This window comes from Mustela nivalis (genome assembly GCF_964662115.1).
Source record: "Mustela nivalis genome assembly, chromosome: 7".
Lineage (NCBI taxonomy): Eukaryota > Metazoa > Chordata > Mammalia > Carnivora > Mustelidae > Mustela > Mustela nivalis.
This window is the reverse complement of record NC_139026.1, coordinates 96,284,917-96,310,441: the sequence shown is the minus strand read 5'-3', so window position 1 is coordinate 96,310,441 and position 25,525 is coordinate 96,284,917. Positions and strand designations below refer to the sequence as shown.

Here is a 25,525-nt window from a genome sequence, read left to right as displayed (position 1 = left end):
TCAACTGGGTTTCTATTGACATCTGGGGAAGGGCAAGCCTTTGTTACACAGACTTGTCCTATTCACTGTAGGACTTTTAGCTTAGCTAACACCTGCCCACCAATTGCCTGCAGCCTCACCAGTCACTGAGACTGCCAAAAATGTCCCCCTAAAAAAGGGGCGCCTAACAAATGCCTTTGGCTCAGGTCATGATCCCAGGGTATTGGGATTGAGCCCCACGTAGGGGCTTTTTGCTCAGCAGGGAGCCTGCTTCTCTCTCTCCCTCTGCCTGCTGCTCCCTCTGCTTGTGTGCGCTCTCTCTCTCTCTCACTCACTCTCTCTATCAAATGAATAAGTAAAATCCTCTTTAAAAATGCCCCCACATATTTCCAAAAGCCTATGGAAGATACTATTACCCATACAGAAACCAACTCCCAAAACCATTTGTATGCCCCATTATTCCCAGTAAGAACCCCCTAGAGTAGTGTCTGTCATCCACAATGAATCCTAACCAAAACACACACATGAGAAAGAAACTCACAAAAGACAAACTAACAAACTAAAACTTCAAATCTCATCCTGAAAAGTAACACTGTAACAGGTAATCAAGAAGCTCAAGAGAATTCACTCTAGAGTAAATGGAAATAGAGCAATCCCCCCCAAATTTTTTAAATAAATATATTTAATATCCTTCAAAGACAAGAAAACTAAAGAGGCATGAAAACTAAATCCTTAACTGGAATTATTTTAAAAGCTATAAAAGACATCATTGAGACAACTGGAGAAATTTCGACATGGACTGTGTATCAGACAAGGGTTTGTAAATATCCTAACTTCGACAATCATATTGTTTATTTAGAAGAATACCTTTTCTTTCAGGAGATAGATACTTAAGTACTTAGGAGTAGAGAGTCACAATGTCTGCAATTAATTCAAATGGTTCAGCAAAAAGAATGTGTGTGCATGTGTGTGTGCGTGTGTGTGCTCGCGCGCACGTGCGCACGCACACATGAGGTGCGTGTGCACAGTTGGAGAGAGAGAGAGAAAAATCAGCATTCGGCCAAGGCTAAATATCACCATCAAAGAAGGAAATGCTGCAGATACAAGAATTAGTATAAGTTCTGTTAGAAATTCTAGATTATGATTATAATTTCATTATTAAAATTTTTACTTGTCTATTTTTATAAATGTGACAGTAATGTGCTGAAACAATTTCTCAGACCATAACTGAGTTACTAAATAGATGCTTACTTTCCACTAAAGTAGTGGAGAAGCAAGACTTTTTCTTTTTAATTTTTAGTTGGAAATAATGTCAAACTTCGGAACTTGGAAAACACAGTGCTCCCACATACCTTTTAACCAGCTTCACCAATTTTTGACATTTTGTCACATTTATCATTTTCTCTCTCCCTCTCTGTATATATGTGCATATAGACACATATAAGCCCTACAGTTCATATAAAGAGTGTTGTGACGAGTTATTAAATGAATAAAATACAAATTCAGTATTATGTATACCACATGTACCCATATATATACAACACGTATACATTGTATCATTGTATCATTTATTTTTTCCAAGCAACTTGAAAGTAGATTGCACACATCCCGCCACTTTATCCCTTAACACTTGAGGGTATGTAGTCTAAGAACAAGAATACTGTCCTGAATCCTGCTGTAGGGAAGGGAGTCTATGGGTCAAAGGCTTGCATGCAGAATTACAGCCAACCTAGCCACTTCCTCCAGCATCTGCAAAAGGAACAGTTAGGGGAAGCAGGCCTTTGGATTACTTCTCCAGTGTTTTTTGGATGATTGGGATAGGGGTGCCGCGGAGGAGGAGAGGATGGGCGGGAGGGTGTGAACCTGTCTTTGTTAGCCAGGCAAAATCTTATTTTTCAGGATCTAGTCTGGTTTCTTGTATCCCACTCTAACCACCCAAACCTTCCTTGGAATGGGGTTATAAGAAGCCCTCGCCCCAAAGCCCTTATTCCCTATCCTCGTGTACTGCCTGGATGACAGGGAGGCTCCACACGACTAAGAAATACAATGGGACTGGGGCAGGCCCTTGAGATCCCAGGTTTGCAGGAGAAGGGCTGGGAGGGTCGGGAGAAGGACCTTCTCGAGGCGCCCCCGCAATGTCCTCTGCGCCCACCAGAAGGCGCCCGGGCGCTCGCTTTCCCCGCGCGGAGCTGGAGCCTCCGCCGCACCGAGCCCGGGAGCCGAGCCGCGCGGCGCGGCGATCTGAACAACCGGGCGGCGGCCTGAGCCCTCCCCTCCCGGCAAGTGGGACAGGGTGCCGGGGAGCCCAGCCTTCGTTTCTGGGGCTGGGATGCACCGTTTCTCAACTCCGTTCTCCACCTCCCACCCCACCCCCCCGCAGGAAACGCCCAGAACCACCCCGCGCCGCGGTCTACAAAGCCCCGAGCGTCCGAAGGCGGGAGGGGTTGGGCGAGCCCGGGAGGCAGGAGGATCCCCACGACACAGGCTCACGGCTGGCTCCCCGATCAGGCCGCCTCCAGCCCCATGAAGACCCCCAGGCCGGGGCTGAGAGCCTGGAGCAGCCCGGACGGAAATCTTGTGGCGGCCTTAGAACGTTAGACAGGTCAGTGCCCGGGCGGGATGAGGGGGCCGAGCTGGAGGCGGGAGGCGGCGCGCTCGCGGGTCCCCCGGGTCCTCCTCACAGCTTCCCGAGGCCACTTGCGCGGTCACCTCCGCCGGGGGCACGCAACAGCGCGGGCGTGATTCTGCATTTTTCATGACAGGCAAGGTGTGGAGCCGCCCTGTGCAGCCCACCGGGGCCCAGGTGATGCTCGGACCGCGGGGTGGGGGACACGCGGGCCGGGGGCGGTTGGGGCGGGAATGGGGGAGTCCGCTGCTTTAAGAAAACGATGCAGTCCTACTTATTCGCGGCCCCGAGGAAAGCCCCGCATCCAGCGGTCTCTCGCATCAACATGCCGGGCCTCGGGCGTGAGAGGAAACCGAGATGCGGGAGAAGGCGAGAAGAAAGGAGGCCGGGAGACCCGAGGCCCGGGGAGTGGAGGGAGGAGGGCCGGGGGAACGATTCGCTGTGCAAATCCTAGCGCGCGGAGATGTAGAGAGCGTCACCGGGTTGCTGGCAGGAGCCTCCAGAACCTCCCGGCTCTAGGGTCCCAGCCCACGCCCCCCCCCCCGCACCTTTCTCACCCTCCCACTCCTACCGCCCACCAGGATGCGGCTGGGCCGCCGGGCCCTCTGTGTGCTGGTCCTGCTGCTCGCCTGCGCCTCGCTGGGGCTCCTGTACGCGAGCACCCGGGACGCGCCGGGCCTCGGGGCACCTCTTGCGCTGTGGGCGCCCCTGCAGGGCCCCCCCAGACCAGAACTGCCAGACCTGACGCCCGAGCCCCGCTATGCACACATCCCAGTCAGGATCAAGGAGCAAGTGGTGGGGTGAGTGCCAGGGGTGGTGGCGGCAGAGCGGCACTCGCTGGGGGTGGCGTGGGGAGCTTTTGTTTCCTGCACTGCTGAGCTCGGATCTCTGGGTTCTCCTGACTAGTTGGGGAGTGGGGGTAAGGCAGGGGGAGCTGCTGAGTCTTGGGCTGGCGGGGAGGGGGAATCTCTCCTCCCTGAACCTTGTCATGGTGATGGGGAGGAGAGGATGTGCAGGCATAGGAGGGCCCTAGAAAACTTCCCAATGTCCTGATGATTCTACTTGAAAGGGGAGTCCATGTGGGGTCCTAAATGGTGGGTAGACAACTCTGAAATTCTAGCAATTGACCCTATTCTACGGCTCTGTAAAATCCAGATTTAGGGGACAAGTCATGGTGGTCTCTCCCCCTGGAGACTATCTGAAAAGCAATGTTTTAGGGGACAGACATTGGATGGGCAGGGTTGAAAGGCCAAGGTGTGGAGCACTGTGTAAATGTTTCGGGGTGAATGGAGTTGGATGGCTGGGCTCTGATGACCTTCGTCCCCCCTCCAGGCTGCTCTCTGGGAACAATTGTAGTTGTGAGTCCAGTGGAAGGAGCTTTTACCTCCCCTTCCAGAGGCAGGTCCGAGCCATCGACCTCACCAAAGCCTTTGACCCGGAGGAGCTGAGGGCTGCCTCTGCCTCCAGGGAGCAGGAGTTCCAGGCCTTCCTTTCAAGGTACTATCTTGAAATGAGGGTGTGTCTTTGCAGTGGGAGGCCTGGAGGGAGGGTGTGACTGGAAGGAGAGCTCCTCTGCCCGTGATTCCTTCTCTGTCCTCCACTGCCAGGAGCCAGTCCGCTGCTGACCGGCTGCTCATAGCCCCTGCCAACTCCCCTCTTCAGTACCCACTGCAGGGTGTGGAAGTCCAGCCCCTCCGGAGCATCTTGGTACCAGGTGGGGAGAATGAGCTTCAGGGATGACCTAAGGCACTGTGGGGGTGTCAGAGCTCAAAGTTGGGTGAGGAAGAGTGAAGCAAGATTGGAATGGGAAGTGGGGAACTTCCAGTGAAAGGGGGACTTGAGATCAGAAGGGGGCTCATGAGATGGGAGATGAGGACAGAAGGGACTCTACGTTGTCAGGAATTGCAGAAGGCTGTAACTGGAGAGGTTTGGGGGAAAGAATCTATTCTTTGCTGACTGACCAAAGATTAGTGGGTAGGTGGGGCAGGCCATAAAGAGCCATTGCTTTGATGGAAAGGAGTAAAAAAATCAGTTACTCTAGGCTTCATCCTAACAGGTACCCTGCCATGGCCTCAACAAAGAGGGATGGGTGAGAAGGTCCCTGCGGTGGTGAAGAGAGACGAAGTGCAGAAGAATTCAAGGCTGGGTGTGATTCTGACTCTCTCTCCTTCCTCCTAGGACTGAGCCTGCAGGCAGCTTCTGGTCAGGAGCTTTACCAGGTAAGAGGAAATGAGGCTGGGAAGGCCAGGTGGGCAGAGGATGCTGGAGGGAGACCCCACTGCCAAAGGAGGGATGAAGCTACCAGGGAGGTAGGAGGTAGGTGTGAAACCTAACCCTGTACATCCTCCTCTCCCAGGTGAACCTGACAGCCTCCTTGGGCACCTGGGATGTGGCAGGGGAAGTGACTGGAGTGACTCTCATGGGAGAGGGGCAGCCAGATCTCACCCTCACCAGCCCTGGGCTAGACCAACTCAACCGGCAGCTTCAACTGGTCACTTACAGCAGCCGAAGCTACCAGGCAAACACAGCAGACACAGGTGTGAGGCCTGGGCGGAGGCAGTGGCTGGCTGGGTGAACAGAGAGCCCAGAAAGGCTGGAGCGGGCAAATGGCAGAGGGTGTGGGAGATACTAGGGCAATGGCCAGAGCTGCCCAGTCACACAATGGGCATTTCAGCTAGGCTAGCAGGACTAGGGAGAGAGAGAAGGGGCCTTTGTTCATCTGGGGCCAGAGCAGGCCAAAGGGAAACCCGAGCTTTGGGTGTGTCCCCCCTTCAGGCCAACCGTGGGGGCCCCAGGAAGTGACCTGCCCCAGGAGCCAGAAAACTCAAACTCTATTTCCAATCCACCACTTCCAGGAGAGCAAAGGGTTTTAACTCCCAGAGCTCCCATTTCTCTAGCAAAAAAGGCACAACACAGCCCTCCTGCTTCTCTCCAAGGCTTGGTACACCAAACCTGCTCCCACTCTGGGGCTTTTGCATTTGCTGTTCCCTCTGCCTAGAATGCTGTTCCCCTAGATTTTTGTACAGCTGGCTCCTTCTTGTCATTTGGATCTCAACTCAACTGGTTCCTCTTCACTATCACATTACTTGTTTTTTCAAGGCCTACCAGTCTCTAAATTTCATTTACTTAGCCTGGAACGACTGACTAGGCTCCTAACTCAGTTTTGTTGCTTAAGAGTTCTGTAAATGAAGACAAGTTACTTAATTTCTCTGTCTTTTTCTGTAGTAGAAATCTACTTAATAGGACTTGTGAAGATTAAATGAGTTCCTATATTTAAGGTAACTGAAAAAGTACCTGCCACATAGTAAATGCTCAATAAACGTGTGCTTTTCATTAAATCTCCTTTTAAAATTAATTTCCCACCCATTAGAATGTTAGTACCATAGCGGTAAAAATCTTAAATTCTTGTCCATCAGGGCCCAGAAAGAGTAGGCATTTAAATACTGATTTACTGAAAAAGGAATGTTATCCCAGCCTTAAGCACCACGGCTTGTGTCCTTTCTTCCCAGTCCGGTTCTCCACAGAGGGACATGAGGCTGCCTTTACCATCCGCATAAGACACCCCCCCAACCCTCGGCTGTACCCATCTGGGTCTCTACCCCAGGGAGGTGAGGCCGGTGCCTGCCGCGACCTAAAATCGAGGTCTAGTGGGGAGAAGGTGGAGGAGGGAAGCCTTGGGAGAAGATGTTTTCCTGCTCCTAATTTCCCATTCTCCTTCCTCTGCACCTAACCCTCTTCCTCCCCAGCCCAGTACAACATCAGTGCCCTGGTCACCATTGCTACTAAGACCTTCCTGCGTTACAATCGGCTACGGGCACTCATTGCCAGCATCCGTCGCTTCTACCCAACGGTCACCGTGGTCATCGCCGACGACAGCGACAAGCCAGAGAGCATTAGCGGTCCCCACATCGAGCACTATCTCATGCCTTTTGGCAAGGTGCGCAGCCAGCGAGGCTGAACCGCGCGCCAGAGCGCGCGGAGGAAGGCGCGCCCTCGGTCTGAAGTCTCCGGAGTAGTGATTCTCAGGACTACCTACCTGTAATCAGAATTACTGGGGTGCCTGTTAAGCATGGCAGTTCCTGGAAGTAAGCTCCGTGGGACAGGAATCGTGCCTATGTTGTTCGTCCTGCGTTCTTAGAAAGTGCTGAGCACTTGGGGAGCGCTCAGCAAATAGGTGATGAATGAATGAATGATGAATGAATGGATGAATGGGGTGCACGGTTAGATGCGCTCTAACACCTTCTCCCAGAACACTGACAACCCCTCGCCGTGGAAAACTGCCTTTTTTACCCAGGCCTGAGCCATTCGTGGGCACTACTGTTAAGAGAGGCGTCAGGAAAGAGAAGGGAAGGCGGGAGAGGGGTTAGGTCCTCTCTCTCCAGCCTCACTGACCATATATACCCTCCCCCAGGGCTGGTTCGCAGGCCGGAACCTGGCCGTATCCCAGGTAACCACCAAGTACGTCCTGTGGGTGGACGACGACTTCGTGTTCACCGCGCGGACGCGGCTGGAGAGGCTTGTGGACGTGCTGGAGCGGACGCCGCTGGACCTGGTAGGGGAGGGCCTGCAGGATGCGGGGTGGGAGAAGGAGGGCCTCAGCAGGCTGAGGCAGCGGCGGGGGAGCCCCGGCCGAGCGCGAGCGCGGACGGTCCTGGGACTGACAGAAGACGCGGCGGAGCCTGGGAGACCCCCGGGTCCTGTAGGAGTGGAGCGGAGGAGGACGGGGCCCGGGAACCAAGCGGGGGAGAGGGAGCACAGATGTGGTACCCCCACTCCCAGCCCCGGCAGTCCCCGTCCCTCTTGGAGCTATCCTCCCACTTCCTGCAGGTCGGCGGCGCGGTGCGCGAGATCTCCGGCTTTGCCACCACCTACAGGCAGCTGCTGAGCGTGGAGCCTGGCGCGCCAGGCCGCGGGAACTGCCTCCGGCAACGGCGCGGCTTCCACCACGAGCTCGTCGGCTTTCCAGGCTGCGTGGTGACCGACGGCGTGGTCAACTTCTTCCTGGCGCGCACTGACAAGGTGCGCGAGGTCGGTTTCGACCCGCGCCTCAGCCGCGTGGCGCATCTGGGTGAGTGGCTCCCTCTCCCGGCCTGGCCCGGCCCATCAGGGACCCGCCGGGCGCTGAGTGAGGATCCAAGGGCGCTGGCGACTCCTACGCCCACCCCACCCCCTCCCCCGTGAAACCCACGGGTGGCACCCGGGGCTCTTGGGGCAGTTCTGCGAAGATTTACCAAGATGTGAGCCTTGGCAAGACACAGAGCTCCCACCCTCCTGGCCCGCACACCATTTGAACCTCCAGACCCAGTACTGCCCCTGGGTCTACATTTGACTTCCCCACCGCTGTCACCGCCACCTTCCCTCCACTCCCAGCCGCTCCCCCTGGTTCAGACCACACTCCTGGAGCAGCCCATTCAGTATCTGTTGAAACTTTAGGTGTTGGGGAGGGTGGACAGTTGTGGTATGTTATCCAAGCACAAGGTAAGTATGTTGACTTTATTTTACAGAAGAGTGAAACTGAGACCCTGGAGAATTAATTACTGGCCCAAGGCCCTCAGAAACAGGGTCTTTGCCTATGCACCCTCCATACCCCAAATCTTAGTTCTCCCTTAAGGGTTGGCCTTCTACACCCTTCAGACCCTTCAATGTTTACTCCCCTTCCCTCCACGCCCCCCACCCCAGAATTCTTCCTGGATGGGCTTGGTTCCCTTCGAGTGGGCTCCTGCTCAGACGTCGTTGTGGATCACGCATCTAAGTTGAAGCTGCCTTGGACATCAAGGGATGTGGGGACAGAGACTTATGCCCGCTACCGCTACCCAGGATCACTGGATGAAAGTCAGGTGGCCAAACACCGCCTACTCTTCTTCAAACACCGGCTGCAGTGCATGACCTCTGAATGAGGGCCACTAGGGGCCTTCAAACTGTCAAGCTGGGCCTGCCTCCTTGTCCCTGCCAGGAATTTCTAGCAAACCCCAGCACCCAGTGACCGCTCCACTGACTCTCCCTGATCCCCTTCAGAAACTGATCCCAAGCAGGGGCTTGTCCTGGTGGCACTCCTCCTTTCTGCGAGTGCCCAGGGATGTGATGGAGCCATAACTGTCTCACAGCCAGTGCCAAGTCCTCCCGCCACCCCCTTTGTCATGGGACAGGAAGTGGGGGGGGTCACTTTCCAAGTGCCAAAGAGCCCATGGAGACTCTAAGAACCTAAAGTGGAAATACTCTCCTCTCATCTCCTTGGGACTGAGGGGGTGGGGAAGTCCCTGCGTGTATTCCCAGGGCTGTACCCCCTCCCCCATCTCTGGATCCAGGACTCTGTGCACAGGCTCCAGCCCCACCCCCCATGGAGAGAACTGGAGACTTCTGGGGTGGGGGGGCGCTGGTGAACACACAAGTGAAAGTCATTTTTAGTTGTGTCTGCAATGCTGTGAGCATGGAGAAAGGGGCACCGGGGATCAGTGTGCGGACACCCAGAGGTTCACTTCATGACCCCCAAAGGTGCTCAGCCTTGTTTTATTAATTATAAGAAGTAAGGGGACTCCTCACACACATATTGTTGGGGCCCTCCACACTCCCGGATGACTGTGTCAGACCCACACTGTGCAAGTCTTCGGACCCGTAGTCTCCTGGAAAGAGAGAGGACATATCAGGAATAGTTTCAGTGCCCTCCTCCCTCCCTCAGCATTTGGCAGTCCTCTGAGGGCACACCACCCCACTCCTTAGTTCTTAACTCCTTAGTTCTTCACGCAGAGCTGGGCCCCGTCTCCCTGGCTTAGCCTTAAATTGACTCATCATTTCATCCCCCACTCTCCCTCCCCTAGTCTCTTTCTCAGGACTTTTCCCAGAATCCTCTGCTTAGATTCTCAGCCACGGACTCACATGTGATCTGCTATATAGCCCAGCACCTCCTGGGTTTCCCTCCTGTTGCTCCTGCCCCCTCACCAGTCTCTCCAGGGCATGAGCAGCTGCATCCTGGACACTGACGAACAGCTGTTCTGGGGTCACTCTGTTCAGGAGTCCTGCCTGGGTCAGTGTCCCCAGTACTGAGGCTGTGTAGAGAGGCAGGCCAGGCCTGTAGGTCTTAAATCCATACCATGTCCTTTTCCCTCCCCCACGTCTCTGGTCATTCCCCAGTCTCCAGGTCCCTCCAGCCTCCACACCTCTCACCATTACACTGAGCCAGGAGAAGGTGGATCCCAGCATCGCGGCATCGGCTGGCCAGCTGCGGAGAAGGAGAGGGGGGTCAAATCCTACGTCAGAGGGTATGCATGGGATGCTAAGGGGACTTTCTCCTCGACCTACCTTCCCCATCCCTCACCTGTACCACTTCTCTGGCTCCAGCAACATCTGCAAAGGTGAGACCACTGCAGTCTAAGACCACCACCCTGACGGGCTCAGCAACTAGGATGGGAGAAGGCAGGAGTGGCCAGACGCCCCACAGGGCACATGCCCAGTCTCCTCCTCGTCATCCCATCTCACCTGCATCGGGTGGGCCATCTGTCTTTGGAGCCTCCTGTGAGTAGAGAAGGGCAGTTACCACCTCCAAGACACCAGCATGAACGTGTGCCCCGTAAGCAGTGATCTCCTTCAGAAGACCCACCTGCCTCCCTCTCCCGGAGAAGCCACCCTCCCCTCTGACCAGGTCTCTCACCTTTCCTCCTTCTCCAAGCCCCAGGTGCCACTCCAGGGTGCGGCGAAACTGCCCACGGGTCCCAAAGTAGAGGGGTGCTGGGTAGCTCAGGATGCAGAGCCCCGGGACCTTGCGGAGCTAAGGAGGCAGAGGGTCAGAAAAACACCCGGGTCTGGTCTTCCCTTCCCTCGTTGTCCATAGTCCACCCACCTTGTGGCTCTCTCTGAGTGGCCTGTAGAGCTCCGTCCCCTCAGCAAGTCCAAGTGCCAGGCACTGCACCCTGGGTGGGAAGCTGGGGTCAGATTCCCAGCCTGGCCTGGCTGGAGAGTCACCCCAAGCACCTGTTCTCTCCCCACTGTGCTTCCCGGCTCATCTCCACTCACACCTCTGGGTACGGCAGATCACAGTCATCATGGAGAAGACCACACCTATGGCCAGGCCTAGGTCCACACTCAGGATCACTACGGCCACCCATGTGACCATCCATACAGCCTGCAGGACAGGGTTGGGAGTGAAAGGCCAGGCCATCACTGCTAGGGAAAGAGGCGTGGTGCCTGCCAAGGCAAATGATAGGAAGGGATGGCCCAGGAGAAGGTAGAAAGAATGACAGGAGGAAGGGACAGGATTGACTCAGCGGGGAAACCCCACCCTCCACCCTGTGTCTGGGTAATGGGATTAGGAGGTAGGCTTGTTGCAGTGGGGGGGGGGGGTATGGGGGGGCTACAGAATGTAGGACCAGGACAATTAGCTTCAATTGAGGGCAGAGGCTGGGGATGCTGGGAAATGGGAGGGGGCAATCTGGAGTAATGTTGCCACTTCTCACAAAGTCCATGCGGCTGATGCGCCATAGCTGTGGCAGTTCCTGCATCTGGAAGAACATCTGGCGCATGCTGGAGATGTTGATGCAGGCCAGGACAGCCTTGGGGCAGAGAAGGCAAGCTGACTGCCTCAGTGTCCTGGAATATAGCCACCCCTCCTGGCCACCCCCAATAGCTCCTCTGTTCCTTACCTTGGGCAGATAATAGAAGAAGGGCCCCAGCCACAGCAGCACTGAGAGGACAACTATGCAGGAGAAGAGGCCTGCCAGCTAGAAAGGAGGAGGGATGGAAGCCGAGAAGCAAAGGGATCTCATGCACCACTGTGAGGGAGCTGGCCGCCCTGCCCACTTTACCTTGCCTTCCCTGGAACTCTCCCTCCTTCTGAATCCCTGTCCATGAAGATATTCCTCAGTCTTCCACTCTCTTCTTGCTAGTTTGCATCTCACATCTACTTTTCTCCTCTCCCAATTAAATGCCTCTCATTTGCCGGTCTCTACGTAGATGTAGTTCAATTTCCCTATTTTTGAAGCCCATGTCCATCTTAAAAGCCACTGTTGGATGACCCTAAAAGCAGGCTCACCACATTCTTAGGGGACCAGCAAAGTAGGAAACCAGAAATATTAGGGGGAGACTTTCATGTGTGATATGTCCCATGGGGGGGGGGGGTGTGGAAATCAGAAGTTTGTCTCTCAAATTTATTTTACAGTTCAGTTTTGTTTTTATTTTGAGTTACATGTGGGCACTGTAAACTGAGTGCTTAGAGTCTACAAAGGTCTTTTTTTTTTTTGTTAAAGATTGTTATTTATTTGACACAGAAAGATCACAAGTAGGCAGAGAGGCAGGGGGAAGCAGGCTCCCCGCTGAGCAGAGAGCCCAATGGAGGGCTCCATCCCAGGACCCTGGAATCATGACCTGAGCTGAAGGCAGATGCTTAACCCACTGAGCCACACAGGTGCCCCAAGTCTACAAAGGTCTTAATGGAGCTTAGTTATCTTCTCTCCATCTCCTACCTAGAAATTCCCACCCCATCCCTCTCCCGCACAGACTCCTAACCTCCTCTATATGGCTGCCCTCTGAGGAATCTACCCATCCTCCACCTGTTTGTTCACCACCACCCATCCCCCTGGATACCTTCCCGCCCTTCTCCTCATCCAAGACATGCTCTTACCTGTGTGTTCCCACCAGCATCCACTAGTAGGCTGGTGGTGGCCAATGTGGCGGAGTTGGGAAAGCAGGAGAAGAGGGAGGAGATGAGGTTGGAGACACCATGGGCCAAGAGCTCCTGGAGGGATGCAGTGAGATGAAGAGGAGAGAGACAAGGGCATAGGGAGGGCACATCAGATTAGGGGGTTGTGTCCTGAATGAATTGGGGTCCTCAGTCGGAGTCACACCTGGTTGGAGTCAATAGTGTAGCTATACTTGTCTGCATAGATGGAGGCCAGGGAAGCGGACACAGCAAAGGCAACCAGCGCGATGGGCAGCGAGTCAACCAGAATCCTGGGCAGCTCAGCCAGGTTAGGGAGGCGAGGTTGGGGGAATCTGGAGAGAGAGGGATCCAGGGTGAGGATGGGTTGGTCCTAAGAAGGATATGGGGAAGACAGAGAAAACAGGGTGGGGTGGGTCAAGGGGAAGTGCTGGGTGGGAGAAATGGGAGAAGAGCAGGCTCTCGATTCCCTTACCCTCCAGGCAGCAGCCCCACTATCTGGACGTTGTATCTTGTGTCCAGGGAAGAGGTGAAGCAGAGCACAGAGGCCAGAAGCACCTGGGAAAGAGAGCAAATTAGGGCATGACAGGAGATGGGCTTCCTGGCAGAGACTAGAAAGAGCCTCACGGAGAAAAAGGATTCTAAGGCAACTGTTAATTGTTTTTGGAGGCCCAGCCCCTCGGGGCTCTGGGATGTGTTTGGGTTGGGTGCCTGGCCGCCCATTTAGAGTGCAGGACGGTGGGGATGGGAAAGAGGAATGATGTATATGCGAGGTTATAGAAAGAGATGGAAGAAGAGGGACTCCCATGAGGAATGGTAGACATCAAGAAGTGTACCGAGCCATTCTAGGTAAGAGAGCTGGGATATGTCTCAGCATAGATGGCGTATGGGTGGAGAGAGAGAAATGTAGGTGGGCGTGGGAAGTGAACAGTGAACAGCGAAGGACCGGGTGAGGGGAGAGATGTGAGTGGAGAGTGCCGTGGCGAGCGACACCGCAAGGGAGCGCTGTAAGCAGGAAGAAGGCTTTGTAAGAGGTCCAGGAGAGGCTCCGTGCGAGAAGTGAGTGGGGGATTCCAGAGGGTCAAAGTGTTCTGGGAAGAGGCCTGGAAAGGGATACGGATGCGCAGGACTTCTTCTCTGTAAACTCGCTGCATTCCACGAGGGGGCGGCAGCGGCCAGCTCCTACCCGATGGGCAAAGGGCTGTGTGGTGCAGGGTGCAGGGCGCACCCCCGACCCGGGAGCCATCCTCACCATGACGATTTCGCCTGGGATCGGGGTGGGTAGTTTGTCCCGGAATCTCACGTTCAATTCTTTGACGGGCACGAGCAGCGCCAGGCTGAGTGCCGAGATGGTCAGTTCTGCCGGACTGCTCCGGGGCAGCGCGGTCAGCACAGCGGCCAACGTCTGCGGGGAGGGGCGGTGAGCGAGGGCCGGGTGCCGGGTCGACTGTCCCCAGCGCGGACCCACCCGGCCGAGGCAAGGCCTCCCGGCTCCCATCGGGACTTCCACCGCCACAGCGACCCTCTTTCAGCCAGTGGTTCTAACTTCCTTCCCTCCGCCCCCGTCACCCTCTATCCCTCCACTCGCCGTCCTTCCTTCCTTCCTTTCCGGGTTTCCCTCTTCCCAAGACCTCCAGAAGCCGCTTCTCCGCTGTTCTCCACCCCCACCTTGAAGAGAGCGAAGCAGCCAATCTGGCGCGGGAGGGGCAACCCTAAAAGGCTGGGCAATTGGGACACGAGCACGTGCAGCGCGGCCCCGCTGGTCAGCGCTTTGACCACAGGCTCCGACAAAAAGGTGGACAGGACGCCGAGCTGCAGCGCGAACATGCCCAGCTGCAGGGGAGGAGATGTACAATCACTACCGGAGGAGTAGCAGACCCGCGGGAGCGCACCTCTCCCGCCTACGCCCGCGCAGGACACGTGTCCCGCCCCCCTCTCCTGGCCCAGTTCCCCAGGGACCCCAGCGTGGATCCCGCAGGATCCTCCCTCACCATCAGCGCCCCGCTCCCGAAGGCTAAGGCTGCGGCCGCCCCAACCCGCTGAGCGTCCAACTGTTCCCTCTCGATTTCACTCAGGTTACCCCCGAGGGGTTCCGGCACCAGCCGCTCCACGGTCGAGCCCGTCATGAGGCTGAGTACCGCGAAAGTTCCTAGGGCCGAGGAATTCAAACGCAGAGGTCACCAGCCCTGCCGCCTCGGGTGCGGTGACCGCTGAGGCTCCGCGTCCCCGGTCAGGCTGCTGCGGTCAGATCCCGCTCTCCTGGAAGGCTGCTGCGCAGGTGAAGGCCATGGGGCCGAGAGCTGGTGCAGCAGCCCGGAACGTGCCCGGAGGGAGGCTAGGAGAGCGCGCCAGCCGGCAAATACTGCCCCCTAATGCATCACACTCCTCCTGCAAACGCCCCGCGGACCGCGCGCTCCTTTGGGTAACCGCGCATCTCTGTTCTCCTCTTCCATCTCCCGGAGATGTTCATTTAAACCGAATCTCCTGGGGGTGAAGTAAAGTCCGAGGACACTCCCTTCTCTTTGCACACACTCAGCACCAACCCCCACCCCCTACCCCTCAATCCCCCCAACGGCCCAGCAAACTTTGCTTAGGTCCCAAGTTCCCGGCAGGGAAACGGCAGAGGCTGGAAGGGAAGCAGGGGAGGGGAAGAGGGGAACAAGAGCTAAGGAGCTCATAGGAACCCAAGCCTCAAACCCCTGTCCACTGGCACCCCACAGAGAAGGAGAGGAGTCACCGGGTCGCTCACCAGTGGACAGATGTCTCCCAGTACCCAACAAGGTGTAAATGAGGACGGGGAAGAAAGAAGTGTAGAGTCCGAACACTGGAGGCACAGAGGTCAGGAGGGCAAAAGCCATGCCTAGGGGAGAAGTGGAAGGAAAGATCATCGGGGTGTGTGGTGTGGGGGAGGGGGTGGCTGGGGGAAGGTGACCAGCCTCCAGAACGCCACCCTTCCTGTGCACACTCTCAGAGGCTGGCATGGAGACGCTAAATCATGCCACATGAGGGAACCCAGGGGTTAACAGGCCTCCGTGGGAGGTCTTGAGGCGGACAAGGTCACAGATCCGTGTCGGCCTAGACGAGGGTGAGGGGGGTGGCGAGTGTGGGGGAAGCCGGTATTGTACCTCTCCAGTTCCCTGACCCGGAACGTGTCAAAGACTTCTCTCGAAGGATTGCGCAAATGAAGGGAGCTGGGGGTAGGGATCTGATGCAGCTCGGCAGTCCTTACCCGGTACTTGGTCTCAGATCCTGTCTCCGAACCCTCAGCCACATTACCCAATCTCTCGCTCCTGGGTTTCCAGCCTCTGCACCTTCCCGACGCCCTCCAGAGCTCGGGCCCCAGACGGGCCGGTATTGGGGCCGCTCACCCTGGGGCACGTGCACGATGCCCACGGTCACTCCGGCCACGGCATCCCCGAGCAGCCAGGCCCGCCAGCGGTAGTGGGGCAGCCAGCGCAGAGGAGGCAGCCGCGCCAGCAGCAGGCGCCACGCCCCCGGTCCGGAGCAAGCGCCAGGCAGACGCCTCCACTGTCTGCACAGCCGGGACCAGCGGGGCTCCGAGAGTAGGTCCGACTCCTGCTCTGCGTCCCCGAAGAGTTGCTGGAACCGAGCTTCGGTGAGAGGTTCCCTGAACTTGGCGCCCAGAGGGAACTTAAGGTCGGAGGCCTCTCCCAGGCCTGGGCAGGTCCTGGCGTCTGGTAGCCCACTCATTTTGCCCTTGGCCACCTCCAACCCCGCCTAGTCTTAAATACCCCTCCACCCTCTAGCCCTGAGTCCCGCCTCCCTGAAGCAGGGTCCAATCCCGCCCTGCAGGGCGCCCTCTCTTGGGGACCATCAACGGCCCAGAGACTGCAAAGACTTGGGGAGAGGGCGTCTCTATGTTAGGCGTTTCCTGAGACAACCTCGGCGGGATCGCTCACTCCTGAGCCTACTGGGGTGGGACGAGGGCGGGGTCGGGGTGGCGCGGGTGTATGGAAAGGTGTAGGGACTAAAGACAAAGGCCAAAAGACCAGCGCATTCTGAACACCCAGCTCGCACTTTTTCCCACTCCTAAGCCTTTTGATTCTGGCCATCCGGCTGCTGCTCCTTTCTGCGTTGGCCCTCTGGGAGGAGATAGCTTGCTCCTCTAGAGTGGCCCATCATTCCTAGAGCCTCTGCATTCTCCCCAAGAAAATTCAGCGTGCCCCCCTCAAAACACACACATGCCTCTCCGCCAGACCCAAATCTGCATGGGGTATACAGCTTGCCCCAAGGAAATGGAAGGGGCTCCATTGGCAGAGCAGCTTTGAAGCCTGCTAAGATGGGACTCCGCTACAGTAGAGCCCGGGGATGACCGAGAACTACCACCCACACCTCTGCTGGGAGCTGGGCCTAACTTCCCAGTTCAGGGCCTCAGAGGAAATACTGAACTGAGAGCAAATTTTGATTTTGCTTCTTAAAAGCCAAAAAACAAAACAAAACAACAACAACAAAAAGAACTTGAAGTGCCATTTATTACATTCAAGTGCTATTTACAAAGTTGGCACTCAAAAACACATTTGTGGTTAAATTAAGTTCAAAAGGGTCATGCACCCACCTCATGAACCTCTGTGGTCCCTCAAGAGATACAAAAGTTCTGAGCTCCAGCATCCTGCTATTTTCCCCATCCCCTCCTCCATTTACAAGAATACTTGGCATCCCTCCCCATCACCCTCTGGTCCCCAGTCCCTGACCCCAAAGCCCTGGGTGTGGGGTATAGTGAGGGTGGGTCTCCCCTCTTCAATTCCTCCTATTGTTCCCCAGAAGTCTTATCTGGGCTGTACGTCCTGTCCCCCCCTTAAGAGGTCCCTCCCCCCATTGTCGGCCAGAGGGACCTCAGGCCCACAGGGAGGCTCCAGCTCCTCCTCACCCTCCCACACCAGCAGCCTATTGTCTGCTGAGGAAGCCCAAGTACACGTGACCAAGCCCAGGGGACGAGTGGACACGGTGGATACACCGATGCCCAAGGACCCAGGACAGGGTGTCTGGATACGGAACTCTGCATGTTTGGCTTTCTCCATCCCAGGGGCTATCCCAGAAATTGGGAGGGATGAAGACCCCTTTGAGCTGTCCACTCTTGGGTCTGGACTTGAAGAAGACTCCCTTCCTGCTCACTACGGATATGCCTGTGACCTCGCAAACTGCAAAAAGAAGGAGATCCAGGGCCAAAGAGGGCCACAGGCCCCAGCACCCTCTCCACATCTCCCTTCCCACTCAGCTGAGCATGGAGGCCTCAGAAGGAAAGGTACTTGGGCATTTAGTCCTTTAGAATCCGGATGTTGGGGGAATGGTGGGAAGTCACACTACACTGGGCTTTCCAGTGGAGTCTAGAATGGAGGCCAGATGGGAGAGAAAGCAGCCTGGGAAAGAGGAGGATATATCACGGATCTAGGGTTTCCCAAGCTCCAGGTCCAGACTGCCAGATGGCGCAGCTGCAGGTGAGGGACAAAAACAGCGACACCTTTTGTCTTTCACCCCGTGTCCTCCTCTCACCAGACCATCCACAGGCCCAGCGGATTTCTCCCCATCACTTCACTCCTCTTCCCCTTCCCTCTGCCAAGACAGGAGCCTTAGTGATATCACAAAACCTTTAATCTCAGAAAACTGGAAAAAAATCAAAATCAAAACCAATCATTTTTACCTGGCCCCTGCCCCAGCCCTCCCACCCACCCACCCACATATCCTTCTTTGGGGGGGACCCGTGACGCATGCATAGGGGTGGGAGCTGAAGGAACCCATGTTCCTTAAGCAGAAAGAAGTCTTTTTGAGTCTAGGTATCCTGTGCCAAGTCAACACCACTCCCAGCCTCGCTGCCCCCTCCAGGCACATCAAGAAGGAATTCCAAAGTGGTGCCAGAAGGACTGCCCTGAAGTTCTCAGGAAATAGGGTGGCTGGGTCAGCACCACCCCGGCCTTCACCACTTAGAGCTCATCTTCATCCAGCTTGGCAAGTCTGGCTTGGCAAGGAGGGGTGTCTGGAATTGGTGGAGCTGGAGGAGAGTCATGAGGGGCTCGGGGGATGTCACTGTGAGCCTGAAGAAAGATTCGTGTCGGAGGAGGAAAAAAGTCTAGGAATCCACCCTCACTCCTTTCTTTTCAGTGTATGCCCCTAGCTAAGCCACCTCCTCTTGCTAGCCATCTTAGATCATCTAAAACCATCAGCTTCTCCCAGGATTAAACTGGAGGGGGTAAGGTAAGAGTAGGGAAGTAGGAAAGGGCAGAAAAAAGGCATGCGGTAGAAGAAAGGAATGGTATAGGGAAGGGGGATTTAGGGATCCCAGAATAAAAGAGGCCCTCCCCATTCTGCCCCTATAACAGGGGACTCCGTTCCTCATACCTGTGTGTCCAGAGGCAGGGGGGCTCTGGCCACTTCCCCTTTGGGCAACAGCAGCAGGGAGGGGAGAGAGCCATTGATGGGTGTATGTGTGCTGACCTGGGCCCGGTCTCCAGGCCGAATTCTCCCAGGACTCCCCACCCCAAGGCCTCCTGGCCGCCCCAGGCTGTTGGTCTGGCTCTCTCGTCTCTGATACTCAATGGGTGACTGCAATGCTGGGGCAAGGAGAGGAACAGGAGGAGGGTTACAACAGGTTCTTTCCCTAAAGGCTCTACACAGACCATCCTCTCACTTTGCCCTCTTCCCATGAACTGTCAGCCATTGTAAATTGCTGGGGAGGGGGGGAGAAGCTGGGGTCAAGAGGACAGGGACTAAATTTTGGGCAGAGAGGGATTTGGGAGGTCAAAGGGCTGAAGGAGCATGTCAAGGAGGGAGGGTAAGAGCTTCACCATTGAGAAAGTCCCGCTGGCTTTCCAGGATCTGAGCCACTTGCTTGATCCAGGCCTGACTCACTGCGGGGTCTGCACTCTGCAGGACATAGCGCTGGATCCCACCCTCTGGCCCTCTGGAGGTCAGCGCAAAGCGGCAAGGGTCACCTTGGAGGTTCCCCTCCAGTCCTAGGCAGCTCACCTAGATTGGCAAGTAGGAGAGAGCCCCCAGATTCTTTAGGCTGTCTCTGGTTCCCATCCCCTCCAACAAATCCAGGAGCCAGGTGTTCTCTCAGAGGCCTCACCGCATCCCAGCCAGACCCCTCCCTTGTGGCCTCCTCCCCACCTTGATGCTGCTCTTGTACACGTATCCAGCCTGTGATCCTCCTCGGACTCCCCCTCCCAAGGCCTCACTGAAGATGACAATTTGCTCGAAAAGGAAGACACGTCGCTCTCGACCCCGGGAGGACAGCAGCCCCCCAGCCTCGGGCTCTGTGACCCAGAATGTGTCCTGGCCCAAGAGCTTCCCCTGAGCAGTCAATTTGCCCTAGAACCAAAGGGTAGTGATTTTGAGAAAAAAAAAAAAAGAGAAAAGGGACTTCCTTTGATTCTCCCAACAACCGTGGAGTCGGTCTCAGGGGAGGGAGAGGTCCCCCATGAGGACCTCCCAAGTACTCAGACTGGGGCCAAAGAGCATTGGGCCTCCAATTGCCTGTTCTATCCCCATACCTCAAAGCCCCGAAGTCTCCCCAGGGTCATCATGTCATTGCAGCGCTTGGGTACAAAGCACATGACCTCCACAGCTTGCTGGGTCACAGATGAAGAGAGGAGCAATGTCATTGTGGAGAAAGAGGCCTCTTCAGAGCATGTTTCAACTCTCAACCAGCCTCCCCCTAAAAACCAGACAGCTCAACACCACCCAAGTTGCTGGGGTATCCCAGGAGACCAAAAAAAATAAGGAGTAGGTGGTGTGTGTCCTAGCAGAGATGGAAGTCCTCACCTCCAGCTCTTCTGTATCCATTCCAGCTCTACTATAATATTTGAGAAAATCCTAAGATGTAGAAAAGAAATACTCAGGACAGATGAAGGTGCCCAGGAAGTCTGGGGGGAGCCTTAGGAACACTGGGGAGAGGAACGAGACAAGCAAGGGCTGTCCCAGCCAGTGGAACCCTCAGGAAATAGGTGGTCCTGACCTTGAGCAGTAGCTGGTATTTCATGATCCTCTGCACTGGTTTGATGAGCAGGTCGCTGAGCTGCAGGCGGTGCCCTAGCTGCTGCCGGAGCTCCTGGCGACAAGGACAGGGTAGTTACGAAGTATGGAGAGCCTGATGATTCTGTCCCCTTTCCCCCAAGGTACCTCAGCCACTGACCTCAAAGTAGCTGTCCCCAAATTCTGATACCACATGCTCTGACTTGGGCTTATTCTGACAGTACACCACGTACATATGCAGCCGGCGCTCCTAACAGGGGTCAAGTTTAAGGAGAACAGGACGGGTGAGGCGAGAGAATACTTCTGGGGAGCCCCGACCCACTCCCAAGCCCCCCTCCTTCCAAGCCGCCCCCTTAAGCCTCACGTGTTTGATGAAGAGCTGAGCCAGCCAATCAGGATCATTCAAACACCGCTGTAGCTCCTCCAGGAAATAGCTGGAGGGGTTGGTGAAGAAAAGGCTGGTCAAATACCCCCACCCGACTCAACTGAGAGCTGTCTACCCTAGCTGGGCCATTAAGCCACTCCAGACGTTGCTCAGGAGACTGCAGGCCCATGGCTAGGTTACAGAGACAACAGAGGTATGCCCTTCCACCTCGCTTTCGGGGATCCACCACTCACTCTCGATGCCACTCATAGATTTGCTGAACGTTCCCGAACACAATCCTGTCACGGCCTCGAAGACTCTCCGGGACCCCCTGAGCAGCCATGGTGGCCATGTAACCCTATGAGACGAGTGGGGTGGGAGCATGAGTGGGGGGGGCCAGCCTTTATGGGGGGAACCCCCACCCCCAAGAAGTCCAGGATGTAGAGGGGACTGGGAAGGTAGGACACAGGAGCACTAAGGCATCCCCTAAAATTAGCCTTGAGCATAGGAAAAGGGCTGGGCTTAGGGCTGGGGAGAGAAAAGGGAGCTACCTCCACAATCTGCCCCAAGTCCTCCACGTACATTTTCTCTGTCTCTACCAGTTCACTCAAGACATACCTGGGAAGAGAGCAGGAGTGCACATCCTTGGTTTAGCCACTACCTCTTTCCTGGACTAGAAGCCCCTTATTACCATAGCCAACCTCAGAGGAAATTCCAAGTATTTTTTTTTAAGATTTTTTTTAAATTTATTTATTTGACAGCGAGAGATCACAAGTAGGCAGAGAGGCAGGCAGAGAGAGAGGATGGGAAGCAGGCTCCCTGCTGAGCAGAGAGCCCGATGCGGAGCTCGATCCCAGGACCCTGAGATCATGACCTGAGCCAAAGGCAGCGGCCCAACCCACTGAGTCACCCAGGCGCCCAGAAATTCCAATATTAAATCTAAAATGTGAGGGACAGGGGCACCTTGGTGGCTCAGTGGGTTAAAGCCTCTGCCTTCCGCTCAGGTCATGATCCTTGGGTCCTGGAATCAAGCCCCACATCGGGCTCTCTGCTCAGCAGGGAGCCTGCTTCCTCCTCCTCCTCTCTCTTTCTCTCTGCCTGCCTCTCTGCCTGCTTGTGATCCCTGTCTGTCAAATAAATAAATAAATAAATAATCTCTAACAAATAAATAAATAAATAAAATGTGAGGAACAGTTCTCTGGAAGTTGCACAATGGTTGGGGGGGGGCAAAGGTGGGGGAGTGTATGGGGACACTTACATACTCCTTTCCAGAGCCTTCTTCTTCTGTTCCTCCTCACTCTCAGGGGCTTGGGACAGAGTTTCCTCCTCAGGTGGCTGGAAGGACAGAACATCCTAGAGTCAGCACATGGATGCTTTTGGGAAGCCATACAGACCCGTTTCTTCATACCTGTGTCTTATCTCCAGGACCCTCCAACAATGTGGTCAGCAGGGTGAGTTCTGGAAGCTCCTCTCCTGTGGTGAGAGCTGGTTCCAGCATCCAGTTCTGGGAGCCAGAGGTCAAGTGTCAGAGGTCATGGGCTGTGTCTCCCCAGCAACCAGTGGCCCCCAACCTGCCCTCTCTCCCAGTGTCCTTCATGGATTGTCCTACATGCTTTTGTGGTGCCCCTTGCTCACCTCATATGGTCCAGCCTGGCCACCGTCTGCCTCAGTTTCCACACTGAGACAATGTTTGGAATGATCCAACCATCTTCTCAGGCCACTGACTGGCCCTGGGGGGCCCGGGGAACAGGGGCCAGAGCTGAGGCCAGAGCTGGGGCCAGAGGGGGCAGCCAGACCCGAAGCAGCTGAAGCTGAGATACTCCCCTCACTGCCAGCAATGGAATAGGACTCTAATGGGGAGTGGGGGAAGAAAAGGGGCCATAGATATTACTCCAGCTCTAGATTCAGGGCTCTAGGGAGCTCCCAGAGGCTCTTCTTCATAATGCTGAGCCCTCCCCCAGGGCCCACTCTCTTGTCATCCTCATTTGATTTGGCCAGGATAGAAAATTGCACCTGGGCATCCTTGGGAGGGAGGACAGTAAACACCCGGGCTCCCAAAGCTTGGAACCTCCAGTTTCATGTGGATGCTCCCCCATATCCAGAGCACGCCACAGATATGGTTGGGCAGGCATCTGGGCAGACAGGGGAAGCTGGGGGTGGCCATCTGCTCTCCTACAAGCCACCCCCTTCCAATGGGCACAGACCATTCCCTGAGAAGGTGGGCGGGGGGGGGGGGAGAGCTGAAAGGCCATCTGCCACCCCCAGACCCCTCCTGCACCAATTGCTATAATCACTATAAAAAGAAAAGACTTCTGCAGCCCATCTCCCCAACACATGCACAAACCCAACTGGGAGGGGGGAGGCAAGTGAGGAGAACTCATTAGGGTTATCTTTGCCCTGGGTCAGGAATAGAGGATCAGAGATTTGTCATAAAGCCCCAGGTAGACCCTCATCCTCATTCCTCCTCTCTGGCCCTCTTCAGATCCTTAGTAGATTCTCAGCAAAAGGATTTAAGAAAGATTGGTTGTAGGCCCAGGGGGATTGTGGATGGGTTTTTCTCAGAACCCAGTTGACTACAAGATGGAGAGAAGAGTTTGCTGCCCCTTCCCCAATTTCCTTAACTTGAACTGATTAAAAATTTGGAGGCAGAAGGGATCTTGGAGATCTACTAAGTCACTTTCCTGGAAAACACAGGTACAAGTCTCCAACCTCTGAATCCCTAGGACCAGGTCTGTCTGACGCCCTGAACCATCAGCCCGCCCCCCACTCAACGCTGGGCCCTTGCGACCTCGCACTCACCACGACCCCCCCGGGCGAAGCAGCAGCCGCATTTTGCCAGCACTTTTCGAATCACGTGGGGACAGGCACAGCGACCCCCCTTGTGCCCCCCCCGCATGGCGCCCGGGCCCCCCCGCACCCCCCACCCGGGCCGGCCATGCAGGGGGAATCACGGGGGGCGGGGCGGGGACGGCGCAGGGCGCACACCCCCCCTCCCTCCTACCCCGCTCCAGGCTGGGGGAGGAGGGGAGGGAGGGAACTGGGAAGGGGCGTCCAGGGGTAGGCGGAAGTCTGGTCTGGGGGAGGCCTGGGGGCTCGGCAGAGCGGGCGGCGCGAGGCCGGGCAGCCGAGCTGGGCGGGGAGGGTTTCCGGAACCCAGTCGGTGCGGGGCCCAGGGTCCAGATGTCCAGCGGGGCGGGGAGGGATGGTGGGGGAAGCTGGGCCGGGATGCGGCAGCCGCTCCAGCTCCGTCTCTGGCCTCTCGGGTTTGGGGTGGTTCTAGGCCCGGGCAGGGAGGAGGCGGGGGCCGACTCCCCGAGTCACTGGCGCTGCGCGGGTCCCGGCCGAACGGCGAGCCGAATAACAGGCCCGGCCGCGGTGCCGCCGCGGGGAGGGGCCTCTGCGGCCCAGCTCCGCCCTCTCTCTCTGGTTTCCCCCCTTCAGCCTGTGCCGGCTCCAGCCCCAATCCTCCTCCCCCAGGCACCACCACGTTCCCACTCCAAGTCCCCACCGCCTCCGCCTCTCCTCTCCAGCCTCGGATCCCCGCCCCGGGTTCCCCTCCCTACTGCCTCTCGCGCTCCCGACTGCGGAGCGCTGGGGTCGGGGGCGGGATCTGCCCAGGTCGCCCCTCCGCCTCTGCAATGGGAAAGGGTGCGGACGGATGGGCCCGGGCCTGTGCGAAGACGTCCTGGGGGCTGGGACTGTCCCTAGCCGCGCAGGGTTAGACAAGCCCCCTACCCTTTGGGGACGCGTGAATGGGGAGCTCTGTGGGGAACACAGCCCAGGTGCCGCCCTCTCTCGCCAGACCCTTCTTTCCTCCAGGCCCCAGGACTCCAGCTGAGGCTAATCACCAATTAAGGCGAAGTCCGGGAGCCCGGGCTGGCGAGGAGCCAGGGGTGGGGCGCGGGGACACTCCGCCTGTGGGGGCTCAGGGCCGGCTGATGTGGGGTACACACAGCGCATTAGAGGGCGAGAAGCGTGGAGGTCTTGGCAATTAAATGGGTCTCATGCAGATTAGATGCAAGCCTTTATGCTAATAAGAGCAGCGTTATTTGAATTCGCCACTTTGCGCAGGAGGGCAAACCGTGCCCCACCCCACCCCCAGCGTCTTACCGGGCAGCGGAACCCAGGCGAGGACCTCACGTTCGCGCTCCCCTTTCTGGTCCCCCTCGGTACAGTCAGACTCTGTCTCGTTCCCTCCTGGCTCTAGGGGGCTTCCCTTCGGGGGCTGTGGGGAAAGACTGGTGGTAAGGAAACCACACTCCACGCCCAGCCTTGACCTCCCGCTTCTCCTTCTTCCTCCTGTCAAATCCACATTGTTGTGAAAGGGTCGCCTAGGCTGGGTTGGAGGGACGGGTTCGCCCAGACCAGGGCCTTGGCCCTCTTTTGGAACTCAAGGAATCCTGCGACTGCCCTTCAGAATTCCTATTTGCTGGTAAATTGAGTTGTAGGGTGCAGACCACCTGAAGCCCCCTAAAGATTCCCAACCTCACCGTGGTCCCTCTTTCTTACCCACTCCTGCCCGGGGACGGCGCAAGCGCGCAGCATGCCCCCCATGACCCCCAGTATCCGGTCCGTGCGGCCAGGGGCGGGGCGGTCCGGGGGCTTCATGCTGGACCCCTACCCTGCTCCAAGTTTCAGGGCGGAGGGGGCACGGAAGCCTGGGGGCTCGAGGCCTGCTCGCGTCCGGGGAGTTGCTGCTGTCGAATCCGCCCCCTGCCCGGCTCCGCCCCCACTCCCACCCCAGCCAAACTTCTCAAAGGGGTAGGGTTTTTGCTTTCTCTACAACCAAAGTTCAGTAACAAACAAACCTCTCTTAATCCCGATCCCGACTTGGATGCGTCAGGAGCCCACTAAATCGTGCCGTTTCCCCAGGCACTCTGAAGGCAGAGACAGGGGAGACACACAGGGATTTCCCCGATCG

At 56.5% G+C, this 25,525-nt stretch overlaps 3 protein-coding genes across 17 annotated transcripts; 1 reads left to right on the top strand and 2 right to left on the bottom strand.

The window, feature by feature from the left end:
• Positions 1-2,061: 2,061 nt before the first annotated feature.
• B4GALNT1 (beta-1,4-N-acetyl-galactosaminyltransferase 1) lies at positions 2,062-9,003 on the top strand. Of its 4 annotated transcripts, XM_082741965.1 has the most exons (12): positions 2,465-2,581; positions 2,742-2,782; positions 3,187-3,405; positions 3,938-4,102; positions 4,213-4,319; positions 4,784-4,824; positions 4,962-5,142; positions 6,115-6,213; positions 6,352-6,542; positions 7,017-7,157; positions 7,433-7,673; positions 8,285-9,003. In XM_082741965.1, the coding sequence occupies exons 3-12, from the start codon at positions 3,188-3,190 to the stop codon at positions 8,500-8,502; spliced, it is 1,602 nt and encodes a 533-aa protein (XP_082598091.1). In that variant the 5' UTR covers positions 2,465-2,581; positions 2,742-2,782; position 3,187; the 3' UTR covers positions 8,503-9,003. The 4 variants fall into 4 exon arrangements, with proteins under 4 accessions (XP_082598089.1, XP_082598091.1, XP_082598092.1 ...); XM_082741963.1 differs by lacking the exon at positions 2,742-2,782 and having other exon boundaries at positions 2,062-2,581; XM_082741966.1 differs by lacking the exon at positions 2,465-2,581 and having other exon boundaries at positions 2,667-2,746.
• Positions 9,004-9,054: 51 nt separating this feature from the next.
• Positions 9,055-15,987, bottom strand: LOC309869993 (solute carrier family 26 member 10-like). 11 transcript variants are annotated; one of them, XM_082741957.1, is made up of 18 exons: positions 15,620-15,986; positions 15,001-15,111; positions 14,243-14,400; positions 13,920-14,084; positions 13,438-13,656; positions 12,727-12,809; positions 12,439-12,586; positions 12,216-12,329; positions 11,239-11,316; positions 11,053-11,148; positions 10,615-10,721; positions 10,440-10,509; positions 10,251-10,367; positions 10,079-10,112; positions 9,918-9,946; positions 9,760-9,821; positions 9,542-9,648; positions 9,055-9,225 (listed from the first exon to the last, which is right to left on the bottom strand). In XM_082741957.1, the coding sequence occupies exons 1-18, from the start codon at positions 15,960-15,962 to the stop codon at positions 9,116-9,118; spliced, it is 2,151 nt and encodes a 716-aa protein (XP_082598083.1). In that variant the 5' UTR covers positions 15,963-15,986; the 3' UTR covers positions 9,055-9,115. The 11 variants fall into 11 exon arrangements, 10 of the variants coding, with proteins under 10 accessions (XP_082598083.1, XP_082598085.1, XP_082598081.1 ...); XM_082741959.1 differs by having other exon boundaries at positions 9,479-9,648; positions 9,767-9,821; XM_082741955.1 differs by having other exon boundaries at positions 9,918-10,000; positions 15,620-15,985.
• A 1,856-nt stretch (positions 15,988-17,843) lies between these two features.
• On the bottom strand, positions 17,844-25,312 carry ARHGEF25 (Rho guanine nucleotide exchange factor 25). Of its 2 annotated transcripts, XM_082741967.1 has the most exons (16): positions 25,114-25,312; positions 24,715-24,829; positions 22,240-22,454; positions 22,013-22,108; positions 21,863-21,939; positions 21,156-21,222; positions 20,859-20,962; positions 20,605-20,674; positions 20,401-20,490; positions 20,224-20,316; positions 20,031-20,081; positions 19,760-19,837; positions 19,377-19,577; positions 19,052-19,232; positions 18,606-18,817; positions 17,844-18,301 (listed from the first exon to the last, which is right to left on the bottom strand). In XM_082741967.1, exons 1-16 carry the CDS (start codon positions 25,210-25,212, stop codon positions 18,191-18,193), a joined length of 1,860 nt encoding a protein of 619 aa, XP_082598093.1. In that variant the 5' UTR covers positions 25,213-25,312; the 3' UTR covers positions 17,844-18,190. The 2 variants fall into 2 exon arrangements, with proteins under 2 accessions (XP_082598093.1, XP_082598094.1); XM_082741968.1 differs by lacking the exons at positions 24,715-24,829; positions 25,114-25,312 and adding an exon at positions 23,404-23,616.
• Positions 25,313-25,525: the final 213 nt, after the last annotated feature.